The sequence below is a fragment of the Lissotriton vulgaris genome, chromosome 3_1 (assembly GCF_964263255.1).
Source record: "Lissotriton vulgaris chromosome 3_1, aLisVul1.2, whole genome shotgun sequence".
Classification (NCBI taxonomy): Eukaryota; Metazoa; Chordata; class Amphibia; order Caudata; family Salamandridae; genus Lissotriton; species Lissotriton vulgaris.
In genome coordinates, this window is record NC_141689.1 from 1,638,343,946 (window position 1) to 1,638,361,625 (window position 17,680).

Consider the following 17,680-nt stretch of genomic DNA (forward strand, 5'->3'; position numbering starts at 1 on the left):
TGCAAAGCTCTTGAACTATAGAGACAGGGATCTGGCGCTTCGGCTGGCAAGGGAGAAAGGAGATCTGCAATTCGAGGGCATGAATATCTCCCTCTATCCGGACTTCACGGCGAGAGTGCAGGAGGAAAGGAAGCGCTTTGCCCCATATAAGAAACAAATGAGACCTTGGGCTGGACTATGCCATGTTGTACCCTGCGAGGCTCCGAATCAACAGGCAGGGGCACTCACACTTCTTCACCGACCCTGCGGAATTGAAAAAATCCCTGAAGGAGTGGGCTAAGGAACAACGCAACAGTCCGAGGAGTCAACGAGAGGACGCTGATGCCGCTGCTGACATGGACGGCCAGGGGTAACCGAGTGTGTGGACTCCTTTCTGGGTCAACTGTGCCCTACCAAATTTTTTGACTCTTGTACAGACGCTGTGAGCCTACTGTGTCGCAATTATGGGGTAAGATCTTGCTAGTTACTCATTGAACTAATAAGAATGTACTGGGGGTCAGGTGGCAGCACGCTTTGCTGTCTGCCGGTTGCTTTGGGGAGGGCCCTCCCACGTGAGGGAGCTTATTTCTTTGATGGAGAGGTTTTGAGCTGGTGAGGGTGCCGAATGATAGTGGGGGGCGGGGTGGTGGAGTAACCGAGGTTTAAGGTCCTAGACCCAATCGTACTGTTGACTGGCTGGGAACCTCTGCCCCTGTGCTTTTGGCTCTCCTGAGGGCCCCTTGGGTCTGTAGAGTCAGCTGGTGGTTTCGGGGGGGGGGGGGGGGGGGGGGGGGATGGTAGGTGGTGGTGGGACCTGTCTGACCGGGTTGGGGTTGGTCGGCTGTGGGTGGTTGTTCTATTCTTCTTTTGTTGATCATGTTACATACGTCAATTGGGGACTGTTGGGGGGAGGGTTTTGTTCGGCCTACTACAGGACTGTGTCTGCTGTGCCACCTGTGCGAAGCTGATTCGCTCACTATTCTGCAATGGTGGACGTTGAGATTTTAGGGCCGGAGAGTGGCCCCAACTCTATCAGAATGCTAACTTGGAATGTGAGGGGACTGAATGATTTCCGTAAACTCCGGAAGGTACTAGCATACTTACAGCGTCACCGGGTTGACCTCGCACTGCTCCAGGAAACCCACCTGCCTCTAACTAGTCCTATGCTGTTGACCAGGGGTCTTGGGAGTGCTTGTGTTGCTGCAGGGTTCACTACACATGCAAGGGGTGTGCTTACGTGGGCTAATCCCAAATCGCACTTGAAACTACAGAAGGTTGTTGTGGACCCGGAGGGTCGATATACCGTTGCCCGTTGTGTGGGGAAAGGCCACGACTTGTTGGTTGTGAATGTGTATGGCCCCAATTACAACACCCCTACCTTTTACACCTCGCTAGCGGACCTATGCAGACAGTATGAGGGCTCCAGGTTGCTGTGGGGGGGCGATTTCAATTTCGTATTGGATCCGGAGCTGGACAGGTCGGCTGGTGCTTCCAAAAGCCCGGCGGCCTCGGCATTACTCATGCAGGCGGAATTGGTGAAGCTTGATTTGTTGGATGTGTGGCGTCATAGGCACCCGGGAAAGGGTGGTTTCACTCATTACTCAGCCTACCATAATATACACACGATAATTGATTATTGGTTTGCCTCCCACTCCCTCCTTAATTCAGTGAAGGGATGTGCAGTATTGCCCCGCACGTTATCTGACCATTCACCACTGCTTTTGCTATTGGAGGCACCGGCTAGAAGGATACCCCCGTTCACCTGGAGGTTCCCCCCATATTCACTCCTGGATGAGGCCTTTAGAGGGGAATTAGCTGAGGATATAGACACTTACTTCTCGAGTAATGTGGGGTCGGTGGATAGTGTCCAGGTACTTGGGGATGCGTTCAAGGTCTACATACGTGGGATGACGATGGCCAAACACTCAGGGGTTCTCAAAGCTATCAGGCAGCGATTGAAATACTTGGAAACACAACTGTCTGATCTGGAGCGACAAGCGGGGGGTGCAGAGGATACCGACACGAATGAGAGGCTTAAATCCCTGCTAGCGGAATTCCATGATGAGGCGGATAGGGAGATACAGCATATGGGGAAGTACACCACGGCACGCACATACGGGGAACGGGACCGCCCTGCTCCCTGTTGGCTAAACTGATGCGTAATAGCAGACCGCCATTGGTGATTGAGGAGTTACTAACATCTAGTGGTGAGGTGGTTACGGAGGAAAGGGATGTACTGGCGGAATTCCATGCTTATTATACCGAACTGTATAAATCACGGTCAGGTCACCTAGAGGAGGAAATAGATGACTACCTGAGCTATATCCAGATGCCCTTCCTGGCCAATTGGCAGCGAGAATTTCTTATGGCACCGTTCCAGAAAGAGGAGATTACGGAGGCGCTGGAGGGGATGAGATCAGGCAGCGCTCCGGGGGCTGATGGACTTACAGTGGCCTTCTATAAGGCTTTCCAAGACAAACTTATACCTTACTTGATGCTGCTCTTTGATGACATTTGTCAACAGGGTAGTATGCCGAAATCTATGAGGGAGGCACTTCTCATTACCATCCCGAAGCCGGGGAAACCCCTTAACGAGTGTGGCTCGTATAGGCCGCTCTCCCTGATTAACGTAGACGCCAAATTATACGCAAAAGTTCTGGCAGCGCGTTTGGCTCTACTTGTCCCAGACTTGGTTGCCCCGGAGCAGGCTGGGTTTGTCCCTGCTCGGAACTTTACCTACAACATTCGTACGGTGCTAGGCACCATTCAACATGTCCGGCAAGAGAATAAGGCTGTTGCTATCTTCCTGGACATGGAAAAGGCCTTTGATTCAGTGGAGTGGCCGTTTATGCTCAGGGTTCTGCGTAAGTATGGGCTGGGCGAACCTTTTTTACAGATGCTAGGGGCCCTGTACTATAAGCCGACTGCACGATTGAAGATAGGGAACTCGGTCACTGCCCCGATTGAGATCAGCAGGGGCACCCGACAGGGTTGCCCCCTCTCCCCGCTTCTGTATGCTTTAGTGGCGGAACCACTGGCGTGCGCTATTAGGGAATACCATGGGTTTGAAGGGATCAACTTCCCTACCTATCAGATTGGCATTTCGACGTACGCTGACAATACCCTGTTATATGTTCGAGAACCGGAGGAGAACTTGTCGTCTGTCTTGCGGGAAGTGGTGAGGTTTGGAGCCCTGTCTGGATTGCGGGTCAACTGGAACAAGTCTGTGGCGCTTCCTCTGACCCCGGTGACCCTCCCGTTTGACTCGGAGTACCCGCTGCAGTGGACCACGGATTCTATCCGCTACTTGGGGATCCGTTTTCACACTGATCCTTAGATACTGGTGCGCGAGAACTATGGTGTTGCGTACTCTAGACTGGTGGACGATGTGGAGGTGTGGTGCAGGCTCCCGCTGTCCCTGATGGGCAGAATAGCAATAATGAAGATGGTGGTCCTCCCCAGGTTCCTCTTTCCCTTTGCTAATATCCCCGTGGTGCTTTCAAAGGCTTTTTTCCGGCAGCTCACGCAGACGCTCATCAGGCTTGCGTGGGGGGGCAAACAACCGAGGGTTCAATGGCAAACTTTAATGCTCCCCTATGAACGAGGGGGCCTGGGGGCTCCAGATTTAGAACGGTACTACAGAATAGCGCAGGGGACTCATCTACACACTTGGATCCATGGGGACCCTGGCATCCCGCACGTGAAGCTTGAGCGCCTCTTCGCGGATCCCACACCGCTCCCAGCCACAATATGCTGCCCTGTTGACCGCAGGGTTGGAAATTTAGACTCTATTGCAGCCACAAACCACGCTTGGCATGAGCTAGTCCGCTCCCGGGATAGCGAGCTGCTGTATTCCCCCCTCATGCGGGTGGAATGGGCGGTGTGGTTGGCCCCGCTGACGGAGAAGGGGGTACTTAAGGCGTTACGGGACTTGGGCATAGAAAAGATGGGGGATTTCTTCTTGAACGGCACGGTAAAGACGTTGCACCAGGTCCTGCAATCCCATTCTGGGAAGACGCTGTTACACAGTTTCCAATATCATCGGGTCCGTAGGGCGCTGCAGGTGTTGCTGGGCCCGGAAATGTCGGAGCCGCAGGAGGTGCTGGAGCTCACATATGTTAAGAACCCATCGTCAAGCAAGTTGGTTACGAATCTTAAGAAATTGGGGGACCGGCACAGGCAGTACCCACTCTCCAAGGCCAGATTGGCTTGGCAGTGTGATCTCCAGTGGTCGATCTCGGATGAGATGTGGCACTACTGTTGTACGAACACTAGGAAGATTTCACTTAATAGTAGACATCGTTTGATACATTTTAAGTATCTGCAGCGGGTCTACTACACACCGGAAAGATTGCACAGGTACGGATTGCGGGAGTCGGCGGAGTGCGAGCGGTGCCACTTTCCCTCGGCTGATTTCTTACACATGTCCTGGACTTGCCCTAGTATTCATACATTCTGGCAGGGGGAATTCCTGGAACTTAGTGTGATGTTGGGAACGGAGGTCCTGCCGTGCCCGGCTCTGGCGCTGCTGGGCTTTTCCAAACCGCTGCCGGTGGCAGTGCGGCGCTTGGCGGATATTGCGCTGCTGACTGCCAAGCGCCTGGTTGCGTTGTGCTGGATGAGGGGACCAATTCCCACTAAAAGGCGCTGGGAGACGGATTTACTGTATTGCTGTACACAGTCTGAGGTGTATAATGAACTGCTTCCCCCGAAGAGTCGCCCTAAGAATTTCTGGGGGCTATATAGGTAATATCAGTGTGCCAAGGGGGGCGGTGAGTCAGACCCTGAGGGGGAGGAGTTGGATGAGTTGCAGGAGGGTGGGGTGGAGGCGTCAGAGATTGACATGCTACACGTTTGACTGTTCTTTTTCGTGAGGTGGTCACCTGGTTCCTTGTTGCTGTTAGCTGTGATGTTGGGGGTGAGAGTCCCCGGGGAGGTTACACAGGGAGGGTGGTACTCGGTGGCTCCCTTAGAGTGCTACCTTGCACCCTTGGGCCTATGGGTCCTTGGCTATAGGTGCATTGTTAAGTTTAGATTCAGCAGACATAGCAGGTGGGTGGGTGGACACAGGTTCGGGTGGGCTGGTTGTTTGGGGGGTAGGGGGTTTGTTGGGATGTGGGTTTATTGTACTTTTTTTTTTTTAGGTAACTTGTTTACATGGTTTAGAGACTTCATCTGCACAGTCACGCTAGCTGCATTGTATTTGCACATCATTCCGTGGTCATGGGCGTCGCTGCCCGGGTTATCTACTTCATTCTTGATGCACGGCAAAGTTATTCATGTAGAACGCTTTTTCTGTCTGCGCCGCCAGGCCTCCGGAATGCTGGCACTACGGCTGTGTATGATGCTACTGACCACTGTACTAGATGCTATTTATTGTTGCCGCCGGACTCCGGGTTGTAGGCGATCAGTGCTGTGTGCTTACATCGAAGGTGCAATAAAGTACAAATTTAACAACAAAAAAAATAAAGGGGGGAACTATCTTACTCAGGTGTCTAGTGTATAAACTCCTGTCCCTTTCTCTAGGTAAAATGCTGCCACCAGTGGGGTCTGCCCCACTCAATTTCTGCTCTCTGGCAAAGTCAAGTCTCTCTTTGGCAAGGGCAAGTTCTTCCCTTTCAATCCTCAGATTGACTTCCCTCATCTTAGCTTCATGCTCTCTTCTCTGAGGGGATGTCATCCCTCTGTGAGAAGAGGCCTGAGAGCCATTGGTACGAATGGATCTGTTAGAGCCTCTGGAGAGAGACCTAACTCGTCCATTCCCAATGTTAAGCCTGCCTGAGAGTGGGCCTGGGGGTCCCCCAGTTCCATTCTCATGCCTGCTTTAGTTGGTCCTGGTGAGTCTACTGACTTCTACCTGAATTTGTCTGCCTCATCCCCTGACAACTCCTGATCCTCTTCCTCTCCTTCACTTCCTGTTCCATTGAGGTTGAGGTCAGGGTCCCCAAGGGTTCCCTCTAAGGGGGGCATGTTCCCATCTTGATTAGAAGGGCCTGTGTTATAAGCCCTCCTTGCATCATAAGTCTCTAAGAGACCTATCAGAAAGGGAATTGTAGGGTTAGAACCCTGTTTTTGTTTCCTGGAGGTACACACTTGTCTCATCTCCTGGAAGCTAAGGCTGCATATCTGGAAGGGACCTGTGGAGGGTCCTCAACCACAAGGGGAGCCTCTGAAGACTCTCCGTGGTTAGACATGCTTTCTAGTGAGGTGTAAGTGATGCACCTACCTACACTATTTGTTTGCCTACTGATCCCTTGCTAAGAGTTGTAGTCAGGGTGTGCTAAGCCCTGTTACACTACAACAGCTGGTTCAGTAGAACTCAGAGTATTCTAAGCTAAGTTATATGTACCTTGGTACTTATGTGATCTTTCAAATGATATTCTTAGGATACGTGTGGTAAAACAACAGCAAGCTCAAATCCCACCGCTGCCACCAATGTGAGAAGTTGGCCTGATATATAGTGCTCACTATTCTAGTGATCACTGTGTATCGTTCCAAACGACCCTTATTGATGATTGGTTGTAAGTCAACCTTATAGACCAGCTATCCTAGTAGCATGGACAAGAGCAGTCTTTAGGCTAAACTCTAGAGGGCGTGTTAAGCCAGCTGTTATACCATCACATATACCCCTTGAACACCAAGTGAAAGGACACCACACAAGTTGTTATGAAAAATAAAGTATATTTATTTATAACAAGTCTACCCAGAACTCTTTATGAGTCAGGGAGCGAAGCACAATACAAAACTCTTAAGAAAATACTTTAAGTTGCACAATTTACACAAATGCCCGAGGGGCACGAAAAACCATATACACTAAAAGTGGAATGCGAAATACTAGCAGGTAAGTAACAAGATCCAGAGGCTTCAGGATCGCTAGGACTACACTACTGAACCCTAAGGTTAGGAGCAGGAGGCCTAGGGAGATCTGGTGCAGAGTGTGCACTCATGCGGGATGCGGGACAAAGTCTATGGAGGCTAGTATTTGTAAAGTTACTGTTTCTGGACTAATCCGACTAGCTAGACTGAAAACAAAAAAGGATCTGGACACTTAGATAGTGAACCTACGTTGGAGCACCAAAATGCTCAGGTTACCTAGCCCAGGGGCTGCGGCTGCATAGGGTTCAAAAGACGTCGGGAATCCTCGTTAAAGTCTATGGAGCCTGAAAGAAGAAGTTGCTGGCAGGCGACCAGTGAAGATATTCGGAGGGATCCTAGCCTGGATCGATGATGGAGACTACCTGAAAGCAGAGGGGACTCAGTTCTTAATCACTAGCCAGTGATTAGGTGGGCACCAGGATGGCACCGGATGAAGTCACCTCGACCAGGTGAGTGGGCGACGCTGGACTCTGCTGTCCCTCGGACCAGGAGGCGTTGTCGGCGACCAGGATGGAGGTGAGAGCTGTCCCACGAAGGTGTCTGCTGTCTGCGTTGCTGGGACCAGGATTGGAGCAACAAGCCTTGGCAAAGGCAAGCCCACGCGGTGGAGTCAAGATGGCGTCTGGAGTGGACCAGGAGGGTCCGGGGTGCTCCTCTCTTGGAAGGGAGCAAGGGCCAGTCTGGAGCAACCAGACCAGCGGTGTAATCGTCGTGGTACGTCGTCAGGAGGGCCACTAGCCAACGGGCAAGTGACCGGACAACGCGGTGAGCAGCAAAGAGCAGAAGGGCCCCACGCAGATCTCGTGGATGCTGGGGGGCTGGACTTCGGTGCTGGAGCTGCTCAGGGTTAGGGCTTCTCAAACCCCAAAGCACTCACTCGAGGATCCCTCGGCGGTCGTGCTGGATAAGCATTGTGCAGGTCTTGAAGATGGCCGGTCCCTCAGGTCTCGTCGCACCCACGAATCTCAGCTGGGCTGATGATGCAGGTAGAGGTCAGAGATGCCAGGGAATCCGGGTTTTGTCGAGCTGGTCAGTCTTGATCCAGAGGATGGACGTGCAGCAAACCGCAAGCGCTTAGATGGTGCCCGCTGGTGCAGGGTGGCTACTCCTTAGCCACAAGGGAGAGACTTCAGAAAAAGTCGAGTTCCTTTCGTGGAAAGTAGTCAAGATTCAGAATTATCTAATTTGGGAAGGGGGCCTGCTCCTACCTTTATTCTAAGAAAAGGGGCTGGCACGCGACTAGGTCCTGCCCATGGGTGGTACAGGAGGGGGGTGGTTACACCCCTCTCCTTTGTCCAGTCTCTCCCCAGCTCAGGGGCTGGGGTGCCCCTGGAACTGGTTTGAGCCGGCATATGCACAGTGAGCACCGGGGTGCCAATTGCAGTCAACTTTCTCTCAGCCCTGCCTACCTAGGATACACAAAACCCTGTCTGGGATGGTGCTAGCACCACCGCTGACAGGAAACCCTTTGTCCAAGCTCTCCTCGCTGGAAGGACTCCCAGCAGAAGGAGGTCAGACTCGTGTCTGTGGTGGCAGCATCCATTTTGTGGAGCTGAGGCTGTGTTAAGCTTTAACCGGGGTTCACAGTTACATACATGTTGTGTCCCTCTAGAAGGGTGGAATGCTAACCCCGTCGCCAGAATTGGCGAGGGGTTAGTATTCCAATTCGTATGACACCTTACTCGACATGTTTTGATAAAGCGATACCAAAGTTGGCAAATAACCGCGAGGATTATAAGGCACTTAAGAGTATATGGTACGCGTTATCATGGAACAGCTATTAGGACTTGGTTCCGCAAGCTGCAAACGGGCTCAGCTCATGCCAGAGCACCAACTCACATAATTCCAAGCACTCTGCCTTCAGGATTGATAAGGCCTGCCATAGGAGTGACTGATAGGAATACATGTGTCCATTTTAGGGTTAGATATAGGACACTATATCTAAAGCAAAGGGTGATTACACCACCTTGCCCCAGCTGTCGTGCAGCCAGTTGTGTCAGATTTGGATGGCCAGCCAGGGGTGGCATAATACATGCTGCAGCCTCTGGTAGGCCCTGGGTACATCTATGCCCTGGATACCTAAGGTATGCTGTACAGGGACTGATAAGGTGGCCCAGTACCAATTGGTAAATGCACCTAAGGTACATGCTTGTCAATTTATAGAGAGAACAGCTAGGCTGTGGGTCTGATTAGCAGGCCCACAGCCAGGGAAAGTCGTAAACCAGTGAAGCAAAAAGCTAAAATCTGGGGTGATCATAGGATTGCAGACCCTACTCTCCTACAGGGTGGAGCGGCATTGGAGGTTTCCTGAGGCAGCCCTCCAGGACGATGTATTCCGATCCAAATTACGTATGGCAACACTGGGGTATTTTGACATTAACAAAATGGACGTAAACTCAAGGACCACACTGTGGGAGGCTTTTAAGGCATATGTAAGAGGGATTTGTATTTCAAAACATGAAAGAATCCTCCAAGAACTGCAGCGTTCATTACCAAAACTAGAAACGCAGAGGTAGATCAGGCCTCAGAAGCTGAGAACCCAGCAAGCTAGCTACAAAATCGCGTTGCATTATTGGCAGAGTTTCATGAGGCAGCAGATTGTGAAACACACCACCTGGGGAAATACACAGGGGCTGGCAGATACGGGGAATTTCATTGTGGGTTTATATAGCGCTAGAATCGACTCCCGGAGGAGTATCTCCACGCTTTGACCGCTGGGGAACCCGTCCTGGCTCACCCTGAGAGATGGTCCCTAATGGGTATCTCTAAGGTGCGACCAAGCATCCCCAGCTGTCTGGGGGGCCGTTGTGAAGATGAGGCAAGCTAATGCCCAGAGTTGCCGAGTGTGGTCCCTGACTGGAGTAGGCACCGAGGCGAGAATTATCGAGCCCGCTGACCCTGGTCCACGACCCTGCCGCGTCGGGAATCGAACCCTGGTCCCGGGCCGTCCTCTGCTTACGGGTCTGCCGCCTCTAACCAGTGAGCCACACCACTCCACAAGGAGAGAGGCCAGGCTGCACACTCGCAAGAGTGCTACATCCCCATAGGGGTCAGGCTTACATTGCCGCTCTCAAGAGTCCAGACAACTAGATCGCCAAAACCGTGGGCATTCAGAACTAAATACTAACATACTACACGGATTTGTACTAAACGCGGGCAACCACAGACTAGGGTCCAGCAACAAGTATTTGGACAAGGAGGCCCTGGTGTGGCTTGATAAGGCATACCAACAATTCCTCTGTGAACCCTTTACAGAGGAGGAGATGATCCAGCCCATCGAGGTTATGGTCAGATCTAAGGCACCTGACCTGGACAGTTTCTCAGGTTGTTTCTATAAGACATATAAAAACCCGTAAGCCCCTTACCTTTGAGACTTATCAAGAAGCAGGTGAAATAGGGGTCCTCCCACTCACACTCCGCAAAGTAGTCATACTACTGCCCCCCAAGCCTGGAAAAGACCTGATGCAATGCAGTTCATACAGCCCACTATTGTTGTTAAACTTGGACAATAAGATACTGGCCAAATTGTTAGCCACCAGAATTTCACTACTGTTAGACCTAGTGATATAGCCAGCCCAGTCCAAATTTGTCTACTGTACATCTATGGCCATGAATCTTCACATGCTTTTTACGGTACTCCATTGAATCTCGCCTTCTGTGCTGGTGGTTGCGGCGGTGTTGGATGCTGAAAAAGCCTTTGATTTGCTGGAATGGCCATTCCTGCAGGCGAAGTTGGGCAAAATGGGGTTCCCACTCAGATTCACCGTACTTATTAAGCTACTATAAATGGAGCCCTTAGCCTTCATATGCTTAAATGGAACGCTTAAATTTCCCACTCGCGGGTCGCGGCAAGGGTGTCCGCTATCCCTCCTATTTGTGCTTGTGCTGGACCCATTAGTACGCCACTTGCAGGAAGGACATCTTCCCAAGGGCCTGCAGTTTAAAACGGGCCCACTATTATTCACCCGCTATGCTGATTTAATTGTATATGTACGGCACCCGCATGATAACCTGAGAGAAATCAAATGTTATGGTGCTTTGTCTGGTTTACAAATAAACTGGGATAAATGAGTGGTGTTTCCCCTAACCTCTGCCCTCTTTAGAATTAATACTGAGTTCCCACTGGCGAGATGTGACTATTCGACCCAATATTTGGGAATTCATAAAGAATCGGGTCAAATACTACGGATTAACTATGGGCCAGCATTAGAAAAACTATCGACCCAGATAGAGCAATGGTTAAAAATGCTGCTGGGCATGGCAGGAAGCATGGCTAAGATCACAATGGTAATATTGCCCCAGTGCTTGCATCTATTTAACATCCTGATCCCACAAACTAAGGCATTTTTCCCCACACTCTGTACATTATTAATCTGCCTGGTGTGAGAGGTGGACAACCAAGGGTTAGCTGGGACACCTTGATCCTTCCATATGGATGTAGGGGGTACTGGACCCAAATACCTCAGGACGAGAATTAAACTGCACAATGGGGAAGCTGAAATTAAAACTGGTATGTGACGTGCATAAGGATTGGTTGTGGAGGGCAATTAAGAGACCCAACTCCCAAACTTAACAAGCAATGGCAAACCTAACAGGCCTACTGGAGACCTATTGACTTGGTCAATGTTTTTTAGCCATTTTATAACTCTGAACTACATCCTTACTTTGCGGCTACTGTAATAAGTCACTGACCCTATAGCAGCATAGCCAGCCATCATTAAAACAAGGGCCAAATCACCACCAATAAGCAGAGCAAGTAGAGCCCATCCTGGGTTCTTTATGAACAATTACACATTCCGCTGTCCAATCTCCACATTGACAGTCTTAACTAATCCATTTGTTACCTAATAAATAGATAACCAAGGCCTCAAACTATTGCCAAATGAGAGACCTTTTAGTTAAAGGTAGACATTTCGACCGAAGTTTTTAAAACAAAAGGTAGACTTTTTGTACAGGAAGTGTTGGTAAACTAGTGTAGAAAAAACATAGCCAGTGTTCACTATCCTATAACAGGCAAATACAAAATAAATAAAAAGGGCAGAGGACATATAGAAACAGCACGTACAAATCGGTGAATACATTTGTCTTTGTTCCAGTAGGATTGTATTAATCCCTGGTAATGTAACATGTCACTCCACACCCCCTTCTAAGCCTCACTCTATTCTACCCACCAGAAGAGCAGTAATACAACTATAAAGACATTTCCACAGACAAAGAAGGGAGGGCCTTGAAAATGCAATTTTAAAAACCTCCCACCTTCCTTCAACAGCAAAGGAAATTTGCTTAGTGTCTACACCCTCATAACAGAAGCCCCGTTACCAGGTCAGGAAAAGACTTGTATTGAGAGTCATGGGTTGTTAGCTGCCAAGCAGCAAGCCCTCACAGCGGTCTTATGGGGACCCACACATAACCAACTGATATATCACATGCATTGTCATAGCCAATAGATCTCGCCTTTCGGACCTTATAAGTATTCAAGCAGCACAATATCCTTGGTGCAACATCAACTGTTGCATGGCTAAATACATATAATGTCCCAAAGGCGAGACCTATTGGCTATGCCAATGCTTGTCTACTTTTCTATTCGGCTAGTTTAACCTAATTTATTTTCTTTCCATATATGTCTTTTCCTTAAGCTTATTTGCCGTCTACAATAGTATATTTATAGTCACTGGCATATTTTGATAGGTTTCTAGACTTCTGTATTTTCTTAATTCTAAAATTGTCCATTTTCACTTGTTACTTCGATTAAGGTTATCCAAATTATTAGGATTGCGGTTTATGTATGCACCCGATTGTGTGTCTTGATTTTGATTATTCTAACTTTCTGTAGGGATTTTGCTAACTTTGAATTAAATTATCCATTTTGGAAAAGGGTTTGGTGTTGACTTCTAGATCATCTTCAGGTACCACACCCTGCGATTAGGTGTAGACTGGGCAAAGAGTCATTCAACCTTTCCTTGCACAGGGACCTACACCTGGCTGCACAGAGCTATCAGAGATAGGAAAAGGGAGTGCAGGTTGTAAACCAATCCGTCCCTGCAAGGAAGCTGCCACTTAGAGGAAAATGAAGAGACAGACATGTAAAGGGAGCTCTGTACCTCCATAAGAGGCCATGGATTGAATGGGATTCAAGAATCCTTACTGTGGGGACCGCAAGGCAGAGGCGGGAGTGCAGGTGCTTATGAGCAATGTGGCATCAGCCGACCTCTTGCAATGCACCTCAAGCTCTGATAAACTGTATAAAGTACTTTCATGCCACCTGAGCATCCACAGTTACAGTCGCCGTGCCCGCACTCACCCCCAGCAGCCGGCTCCAGTGCTTCTGAGTGCAGGTGCTGCTGCTAGGCCGGCTTGCGCCTGGACAGGGTGCTTCCAGCTGCATCAGGGCCTACCCCCCAGCAGCGGAACTGCCCCAGCTTACAGGCGCAGATTCCACAAGTTGGGAAGTCGCCCCCTTCACCAGGACCGCGCATGTCAGACTAATTACGATTATCAATATTGCATTGGAATTTATCACGGCTCCCTGCCAGCTGATTGGCCTGGCTCCAGGAGCTTCCTTTGATTACATACCACAATAAAGAGAATGACCGGTCAAAAGTGTGTTGCTGTACTAAAGACTATGAGAGTAGGCTGTAGTGAATCCTACTAGAGTATCAGTTGGCTGAGGTATTCCCATCAGACCACCCATTTGGCAGAATTTCATCATATGGGATATTTGTAAGAACATCCAACCAACCGCCCAAACCATCAGCTGATGGTGCGGATATGGATGCAGAACGTACACTCTAGCCAAACTGTTACTAGTAGGGTGGTGCTCAGGGTGTGTAGTGCAGTGCTATAGTGAGAACTAAAATTAACGACTCAGACAAAAAATATATATATTTAATTTTGAAAAATTGTCTGAGTGCTAAAGTTAAAATCACGCCAGGTAGTTGAAACCTATGAGTACACTATGGCGCTGTGCAGAATGGTTGGTCAACTTATTGTCCGGCTTTCGTCAGGACCTTAGATGGTAAGCTACTGCAACAAAACGAGTGATTGTGCATAAAGAAATAAAGGTAAGAAAAAGAAAATATTTTTCTTTTGTATCTTATAGCTACCATGAACCTGGAGCCCCAATGTTCATGAGAAAGATGTATATTCTATCTCTATCCTGCATATGGAAAAATAAAAATAATAATAATTATTCACATGTACAGCCACACTCTCACAAGAAATCGTACAGACAACACATCAAACAAAAAGTATAACGTACTTTGTTTAAGAGTAAATTCCCTCATTCACAGAACACTTGCTGACCGTGAATACTCACCGCGCATTGCGTGGAGAATAGACTCACCTCGCCCGGCATCCGCTCGGGAATATGAGGCCCCGCTCTAAGGTGCATAATAAACAAAGGCAGATATTCAAGATTACATGCCTCGTGCTTTTAGCTACAGCATCCTTAACTAAAACTACTAGCTGCAAACTGAGTTAACAAAAAACATGGCATAACACTCTCAGGGGCTGGGCACTCTGACAGATTTGTATTAAAATTAAAGAATTACGAACTTAAAATTAAATCCAAGGATCAAGGAATTAGGTTACAAGTATACCGCTATCTCAGTACAGAGGAGCCTTACCTGTCCGTCGGTACCTCACGCTGACATCCGAGAGGAAGTGGAGGTACCGACACAGACAAGGCTCCTTCCTTATATACCATAACCAATTGGTTTGAGCAACTCATTATGATGTAAATTACCCGCCAAAGGATGTAATTGATCGGAAGTTCCATATATGGCATCATTTCCGGGTTTTGTGAACAGCGTAAGGAGTCGGCGTTGTTGTCTTTGTTTGTCTTGAACGGCGCGCACTATTCCAAAGCGCATGCGCACAGCACAACCGCTGTTTCGCGTCGCCGTACATCAAAGACGCTGATTACTAGTGCAACCGCGTAACAGAACGCTTCTTTATACTGACATAGTGCCGCTCACTCGCTCATTTTAAGAAGCAACTCTGCTAGATCGGGAGCGCTACTCAAAGAAATATGTATATATGTATATACCAGCATCGCTGCTCACAAGTTTATATGTAAAGAAGTTTGTTAAGCAGTCATGTTTACTACTGAATATAACAAATCATATGAAAAAACGAATCATATGAAGAGACCAATCACACGTCATAGACAGTATGGCCAATCTATCCTATCAGTGAACAGGCAAATGAACACCCTTTGCAAAACTGATTAATTCATGTCAAATCGTGTAATCATTGATGCCCTCTAGATTTGTGATATTTCAAAAAGGGACAGGCCTAGGAATACTATGTCTAGATTGAAATCCATGGAATGGAGTCATTCAGCCTGATGTCACTTCGAAGTCTGAATATCCATTGCTGTTCCTTGACAAATAAAAACTTAGATTTGTCCCTAATGTGGGTTGGAATATAGGGCTGCTCTAGGATCACCCATTTCAGATCTTCTGCTCTATGTTTCTTTTCCAAAAAATTATTAGTCAGACAGGTAGATTGTTTGTGGCACCGAATGGTGCTTTTATGTTCGCTGATTCGAACTTTCATTTTCCGTGTCGTATGACCAATATACAAAAAACAAAAAACAATTTGATGGACAGAATGTAGATCAATGTCTTACATTCACCCCAGTACAATGATCTGGGCCTAAATCCATCGTTTTTTGCACTCCACACCACCCAGGGTTAGATAATGGCTTTATGCAAATCAGCTCTGACCCTGTGCCCCATGGGAACAGTCCAGTCCGAACTACACAGCCATATCTTTCTCAGACCGGAATCAAGCATCCGAGGACCGGACCGGTTTCGAGGTAACACCTCTTATCAGCCCGGCTAGCTTGACTCCAGTGGTGTGGAGGCTCTGGGACCAATATACTGCAGTAGACATGGACAGGTGATCAGGTATATAACTCCCTCCATATTGCAATTAGTGTGTTTACGGAGTAGCCAAGGTTTACCTGTACCTATGTCTATCTGGTCTGCTTATTATGTCTGGGGACAAGTACTGCAGGAGCCACATGGAAAATGGCCACGTACTGGCTGAGTATTCCAAAGTGTGTTAGAAGTTTCGGTCACTTTCAATCTTGGTCTCGTATGGACCAAACTGTCAATAATACTATGGGCCCTTTTGAAAGATAATAGAGGTGGTAACATGTTAGTTTGGGCTATACTTAGAATGCCCCAATGTCTACACACCGTCTTCTGAATCTTATTGGACAAGGCACTGAACGTGCTGACGAATGTTAGCCTGTCCAGAGGCTCTTTATCCTGTCTTTTATCCAAAAGTGCCTCCCTGTTATTATTTGTTGCACGTTTCCAGGCTTTGCGTACCAAATGTCGCGGGTACTGACGGTCTTCTAATTGTCTGGACAAAATTCTAGCATGTTTGTCAAACAGAGACCTTGAAGAACAATTTCTGCGAACTCTTAAACTGTCCTACAGGAAGGTTTTCCCGTAGAGCACGGGGACGATGGCTGGTGAAAGCCAAAAGAGAGTTCCTGGACATCGGTTTTTTATAGAGTTCGCATTCCAATTTTCCATCTTTGGGGAAGAGAAGGATGTCTAAGAAGGGCAGTTCAACCTTGCTAAATTCAATGGTGAATTTCAAATATTGGTTCTGATGGTTCAACCAATCATGAAAAGATTCTACCTCAGATGTTGTACCTCGCCAAACTAAAAAGATGTCATCTATGTATCTCTTCCACAGCAACACCTGATGGAGATATGGGTTGCTGTGAAAATTTTGTTCAAATAGATTAACATAGAGGTTGGCGAGGCTGGGGGCAAAAATACTCCCCATGGAAGTGCCGGAGGTTTGAAGGTAGATCTGGTCTTCAAATTGGAAATAGTTTTGCATCATAGCCATCCTGGCACATTCCATGATGAAATTCACTGGAGTGATACTTTGTAAGTCACGTGTTGCAAGAAGAGATCTAATCGCCTCCAGAGTCTCTGCCTGTGGAATACAGGTATAGAGGGATTCGACATCGAAACTGACCAGAAGGTCATTACCGGTGTCGAAATCCACTCCTGGCAAAAGTCTCAAGACATCGGCTGTATCCTGCAGATACGTGGGCATCTCTTTTACGAAAGGCCGTATGAAAAAATCCACAAAAGTAGACAAAGGCTCCAAAAGGGAGCCTATTACCGAAATGATCGGGCGTCCTGGAGGGGGCCGTGCAGGTTTGTGAATCTTAGGAAGGCAGTAAAAGCCAGGCATCACTGGTCTGGTCGTTATCAAAAATTTTGCTTCATGGGGTGTAATCCACCCTTCCAAGCTGGCCTCCTCTACTAAAGTCTTAATTTCTGTAAGGAGGCGAGGAGTAGGGTCACTGGCTAGACGTTGGTAAGAATCAGTATTGTTCAATTGCCTAAGACACTCTTGACGATAAGAGGCCATGTCTAAGATAACAATGGCTCCGCCTTTGTCCGCCGGCTTTATGATGACAGACTGATCAGCGGATAGGCGGGCTAAGGCAATTTTCTCATTTTTGGACAGATTTTGAAAACCATGTTGGTCATTATCGAACAAAGCCATGACATCATGGGTCACGGCTTGTTCGAACGTGGGGACCTTAGAGGGTACCTGATGCCCTAATGGTGTAAATGTGGACTTAGGGCGTAGTCCCGTGTTGATCAACTGATACTGTCTTGCAGTAGACTCAGTATTCTCCTTTTCAAAGAAGAAATGTAGGCGGACTTTCCTAAAAAATCTTTCAAGTTCACACCGAGTCTCAAAAGGGTCTCCCTTATTCGTGGGCTACTGCAACAAAACGAGTGATTGTGCATAAAGAAATAAAGGTAAGAAAAAGAAA

General features: G+C 48.2%; 1 protein-coding gene across 1 annotated transcript in view; it reads right to left on the reverse strand.

Moving 5' to 3' along the window:
* LOC147728286 (uncharacterized) overlaps nucleotides 1-17,680 on the reverse strand; it is a 1,395,946-nt gene that overhangs the window by 1,262,274 nt on the left and 115,992 nt on the right. Inside the window, exon 4 of the mRNA XM_086963769.1 lies at nucleotides 16,290-17,625. Coding sequence (XP_086819895.1) covers nucleotides 16,290-17,625 — 1,336 coding nt within the window. The remainder of the gene's footprint in view (nucleotides 1-16,289; nucleotides 17,626-17,680) is intronic.